This window comes from Bison bison, unplaced genomic scaffold (assembly GCF_000754665.1).
Source record: "Bison bison bison isolate TAMUID 2011002044 unplaced genomic scaffold, Bison_UMD1.0 scf7180017860443, whole genome shotgun sequence".
Lineage (NCBI taxonomy): Eukaryota > Metazoa > Chordata > Mammalia > Artiodactyla > Bovidae > Bison > Bison bison.
In genome coordinates this window covers 649,131-654,709 of record NW_011491015.1, presented here as the reverse complement: position 1 = coordinate 654,709, position 5,579 = coordinate 649,131, and the positions used below count along the sequence as shown (strand labels likewise).

General features: G+C 54.0%; 1 protein-coding gene across 1 annotated transcript in view; it reads right to left on the bottom strand.

Moving 5' to 3' along the window:
• RGMA (repulsive guidance molecule family member a) overlaps positions 1-5,579 on the bottom strand; it is a 49,368-nt gene that overhangs the window by 22,220 nt on the left and 21,569 nt on the right. The window contains exon 2 of the mRNA XM_010832177.1: positions 5,363-5,478. Within this exon, the coding sequence (XP_010830479.1) occupies positions 5,363-5,478 (116 nt within the window). The remainder of the gene's footprint in view (positions 1-5,362; positions 5,479-5,579) is intronic.

Below are 5,579 nucleotides of genomic sequence, written 5' to 3'. Positions count from 1 at the left end.
TGGATACATGTATATGTAATGTGGTAGCCTGGGTGGGAGGGGGTTTTGGGGGAGAATGGATACATGTATATGTACGGCTGAGTCCCTTCGCCATTCACTTGAAACCGTCACAACATTGTTAATAGGCTCTACTCCGATACAAAATAATAAATTTTTAAAAAATTGTTGTTTTCCTTCAAATGATCATATTGTTTAGAATATAACAGTACCATGTCTCAAAGGCTATTCATGAATGTTAACTAGTGATGGCAGCCTGTAGGAGGTTGGAATTTTGGTTATTTCCATTTTCTTATGTATCCTTTTCTATCTTTAGGTTTAAAAATGAGTACTGTCTTTATAAACAGAAAAACATCTTTTGGAAAGAATGATTGAGATATCTGGACAACCCCCCTCCCCAAATCTGCGATCTCGGTCCATGGAGCAAAAAGACAAAGAGAAACACAAAGAAACGCAACGGTCCTGTAATTTCCGGGATTGTGCCAGGCATGTTTGGGGTGCATCTCAGAGAAAAGTGCACGCAGAAACAGGAAATGGGGTTCCTGCCCTTATAAACAGATCCAGTGATTTAGAAGAAGATTAAAAACCCAAGACTCGGGAAGCAGCCAGGACACGAGGAAGACAGGTATTAGCAGCCAAGGTGGCCGGTCCTCAGGTCATCGGAGGGACAGCGCTGGGCCCCGCCAGGTGGCACTGACCTTGGGCTTTGCCAGTGGGCGTTCCCTTTCCAAACCAGGCATGGCATGAGCAAGACACAGCGGCTGCCCACCCATAAGGTGGGTGGGTGGTGGCAGGTACAGAGACCAGCAGGGACCTGGAGCCCAGGGGCATGCCAGAGGCCATGGGAATGAGGCTGGAGATGAGTGTGGAACTGGATGTCAGCGGGCTCTCCCTTCTGGGAGCTCGGGAGCGGGTCATGCAGAGCCCTGAGCTCCTGAGCAACTTGGACAGTGGGGCGGGGGCAGGGGTCATCCCAGAGGCAGGTCCTGGGGCGGCTCAGCTGCTCGAGGCAGATGCCAGCGGAGACAGGCAGGACAGGGCGCAGGAAGGAGGCCCAGCGCCGGGCAAACGGACAGAAGGAGAGGCCCTTTACACCCAGGACTGAACTGTCTGCGGCGGCAGGATTAACAGACACAGGCCAAACCCTGGTCCCAGGACACGGGGAGTCCAGGGAGACCGACCATCCTGGGGTACCCAGGACTGAGGGGGCTTCTAAAGACACGGGACTCCCAACTTTAAGACTAGAAATTCCTGGCTCCACTGGAATGAGTTAGTTGCCCTAAAGAAACAGTGCCCTCAATTTCAGGCAGGCTGAATGCAGCCAGGCATTGAAACAGTATGACGCCCCAACCCCTCAACCAAACATAAAACCTGGATCCTCTAACAAGGGCTGGGCGCATTGCACCCAAGAAGGACATGTTAGCAGGAACCGTATGACCTCCAACACAGAAAGTGGTCCCCATGCGATTCCCTCACCTCCACAGAGACCTGGACCCAACTGCCCCATCTCACGGAGCGTCCTTATCTGAGCCTGTTGATCGTCTCTGCCCAGTTCTCCTTTGGCACTGGGGTGACTGCTAGCAATTCCTCCAAGCTTGCAGCAGTTTCCCTTCCTAAACCTGACGACCAGAGATCCTCTCCTTATGCCCCAGCTCATCCTCAGGGCCAAAGGGTCAACCATCCACAGGACTTTACATCCCACCCTCCCTGGGAGCCAGGGCTCAGCCCTGCAGATCCCTTGGCGTGTCATGCACCAGCCTGCAGGCTGGCTCTACTGCCACCTGGCTCTGGCAATGGGACTCATTTCAGTCTCTCCCTCTGGGACACAAAGTCCTCCTGGGAGGACAATGATGTGATAAGCAGGTTGACTTGCTTGCACATTTTTGAATGGCAGCTCTCAGATAAACGTTCTCAACTCTAGAATGGCATGGATGTCCTTGGATACTACACAGGGCCTGGGTCTTTGCAAGCCTTAGTTTCCCCATGAGGATTAATTTCTAAAACAACTGCAGTTTAAAAGGAAAGGGAAAGACAGGAGGAAACATGGAAGGCACAGGGCAATAATTTTTCCAACACTGATCCTCACAGTTGAGGTGCATCAGAGCCCCCTGGAACGTCTGTCACAGTACAGACTGCATGTTCCACTCCCAGAGCATTAGCTTCAGTCAGTTCCTAACACGTTCCCGGGGGAGGCTGGTGCTGCTGGTCCAAGGACCACACTTTGAGAACCACCGGAGCTGGAGTACAGCATCCATATGTAGCCAACGGGAAGCGTGCCAACATGTCTACAACATATGACTTTGATGAGTTCCTCTTGGAAATCTGTTTTATTAAGTCAAGGTGGTTTCAAAGTTTTAAAAAGTATCTATTAATTGTGTTTTGAAGTGGATGTTATTAGTGGAAGACTCCCTAAGAAGCCTTTCTTGGCCTCCCGCCACGCACCCCCCTCCCAACTAGACGTGGCCACCCTGTCCATTGGCTGAAAGTACAGCATCGTGCCCGCACACACCCTGACGAGCCGAGGGACATGGAAGGGCTCTTGTCCTTCCACCAGGCCTTGGAGGTGGACGCCAGCCTTGCTCAGATGAGGGCCCCCAATTCTGTCCCCGCGTCAGGACCGCACGAGATGCGCCATGCATGCTGAGAACATGTTAGCACTCTCACAAGCCTTCTCTGTCTAGCAAGAGGTTAAGGCATCTTTCTCCACATAACTATGTCCAATTTAATTTGCACTCCTATGGGTTTACTCCTGGACGCCATTCAAGTCGACTAGCACTGAACAAGCCTATGCTTTCATGCGGCTGTTCCAGAGGATTCCACCTGTCTTTGGAGGGAGAAGCCGGCACACAGGGCCCCTGACTGTCTCCAGCGCTTTCTTTTCTTTTTTCTCAAATGCCCACCCCACTCCCCACCAGACCTGCAGATTCTCTGACTTTATCCCCAAGCAGCCCCTCTGCCATAGGTCAAGAATACGATAGTCCATCCCTTTGTGGTGGAAATGATCCATTTCACCTCTTAAGAGCCTCTCTTCTTGACCCAGGATTCCGGAGCCCACACGTTCTCAGAGCCCCCCGGTGTATTCCATGCGGGCATACTGGAAGCTCAGTTTTCAGCAAGGTGGGCAATTTTGACTAAATGCGCCTGTCAAGGCCTCAAATTAGAAGAAACATTAGCCAGTTGGCATGACAGTGCAACAGCTATCTGCTCTATCTGCCAGGTTTTAGTTACCAGCCTTGAAGCCAAAAAGAAATGGGCTTCTTGGAAACAAGTGATGGAATTCGGGCTGTGCATTATATAACCCACCAGCTTTCCTCAGACTACGGGGGAGATGTTTAAAGTTTTCTAAGATGGAGAAATCAAACAGCAACCCCCTCCACCCCTCACCACCACCCTGGCAGCTCCCTCCTACCTCTGAGTACCTCCTGCCAGCCTTTCCTTTCCTCTCCCTCCAGCCCAAGAAGCTAACAAGTGCTGCCGCTTTAAGAGCGGGAAGGTGTTGTTTTAAGGGCCTCTAAGCCCCCCTTCTCAATTTCAGCTCCAAGCTGAGATCACATCCCCCATGGCAGCCAAGGGACAAAAGCCATTTATCAACCCATCTGATAAAACCTCCAATGGGCTGGATCTTTATCTGGACCAAATAGAGATGCACACACACTGCAAACTCCTGCTCCTCCAAAAGGAGGGATTTCTTTTCTTTTTGAAAGAGGAGGGTCGCTTCAAATTTTATTTTCTTAGTTATTGGGAGGGAACCAAATCAGCCAGACCCTTCTATGGGGGGAAGCAGGAGGGGTGGAAACTGCCTTTAAAAAAAAAAAGGAAGAGGAGGAGGACTCCCTGCTGCTTGACCCGGTATGGAGGTTGTAATATTCCAGGGCTAGGGTGCACCGGATGGGTCCAAGGGCTCTTTGAGGCATTGACACCTCCATCCTGTCTTTGGCCGGGGCCTCCACAATGGAATCCTGGGCTACAAGCAGGTTGCGGCTCACCCGGGACGCCCTTGGGGCGCGCAGGGCCGGGTGGGTTCCGGGGAGGAGGTCCCCCGCCCCGAAGCAGGGCTGGGGCGGGAAGGTAAACGGATCCTTTCTCCCTTACCGCTGCGGCACGGTCCTCCCACCGGGAGCCCCAACTTACAGCCAGGCCGGGTCCGGACTGCCCAGTTCTGCCAGTTCCTGAAACCCAGTTGGCTGAGGAGCAAAACAAAACAACCCAATCCCCGGTCTAACTCAAGTCCTTTCTTGCAAAGCTCGGGAGTGCGCGGGGGCTGCGGATTCGTTCCGGCTGCCGAGCGAAGGCAAGCTCTTTGCAAAAAGACACCTCGGAACCCCGCAGCACAATGGAAGTGGCCGGGAAATCCCGCCTTGCATCGGGGACCATTTGGTCCGTGACGCTGGGTTTATTTGTATTTTTTTTAGCAAGGGGAAAATGGATATAAAGCTTGTTGTTTCCAGGCTGTGAGTAGCATATGGCAAAAATGGAATAAACTTTAATGAAACATTATAAAGAAAACAGACCCGGGATTTAAGTTTCGTGCCTTCCCCCTCCCCCCGAAAGGAAAAAAAAAAAAAAAAGTAAAGAAACTGGAGCGTTTGGGAAGGAACAAATGCTTCTCTGTGGAGTTGGTCTCCCTTCCCCCAACAAAAACAAGAGGTCCCGGCTCGGAGGAATTTGAAAGCAGCGATCTGCCAAAAACATTGTGAAAAACTATGGGGGATTCATTGGAAACAGATGGGCTTTTTCAGCTTTAATTCTGAAATTCTCTCCCTTTCTGACACAATAAAAACAAACAGGGGCCGACGCGGGATGTTATCACACAGGAACAAGGGGCCGGCGGTGCCCAGCCCGTGGGCTTCCCCGCGTGGGCAAGCCCGTGGGGGCGGGACGGGGTCCCGCGGGAGGGGGCGGTCCGGGCTCGGCGGGGACCTCAGAGGCGCCCCCGGCTCCACCCCTGGGCACCGGACAGGTCTGCAAACTGCGGGACGAGAAGCTAGAGAAAGTGCCCCCCGGATCCGAGTCCGTGCCTCCCTTTCTCCCCCTTCTCCGGGGCCCCTAAGGGGAACGTCCCGGGTACCCCCTTTTCTGGGAAGTTGGGAGACGTCCCCGGCGCCTGTGATCTCCCCGCCTGGCTCTTTCTCATTACAACCTGAGAGGGTTCCCCCAACCCCAGGTGCCCACGCGCATCCATCGCGCCTTCGGCTGGACGCGGGAGAAACAAAGACGCGTGGAAACGCGAGGCGGGGGCCCGAGGGCGCCCGGCGAACCTGAGCTCCGACTCGCCCGCAGACCTGTGGCCCGGCGCCGCGAGGAGACCTGGGGAGCGGGCCCCGCGCGCCCAGCCGGCCGTTCCCGGGCTGGAGCAGTGCCTTACCTGCGGGGAAGCTGCAGAGGAGGAAGGCGAGAGTCGGCCAGAATCCCAGGGCTGGTCGTCCTGCCCCTCTCCCCATACCCATCCATCCAGCTCGGCCTGTTACCACTAGCCTCTCCCTGGAAGAAGAGTTCAGGAGAAAAAGAAGAAGCAGAAAAATCACGCTGCCGAGAAAGGGCGGCCTCGCTCCGCCGGCGGGAGCTGCGAGCCGGGAGGCTCG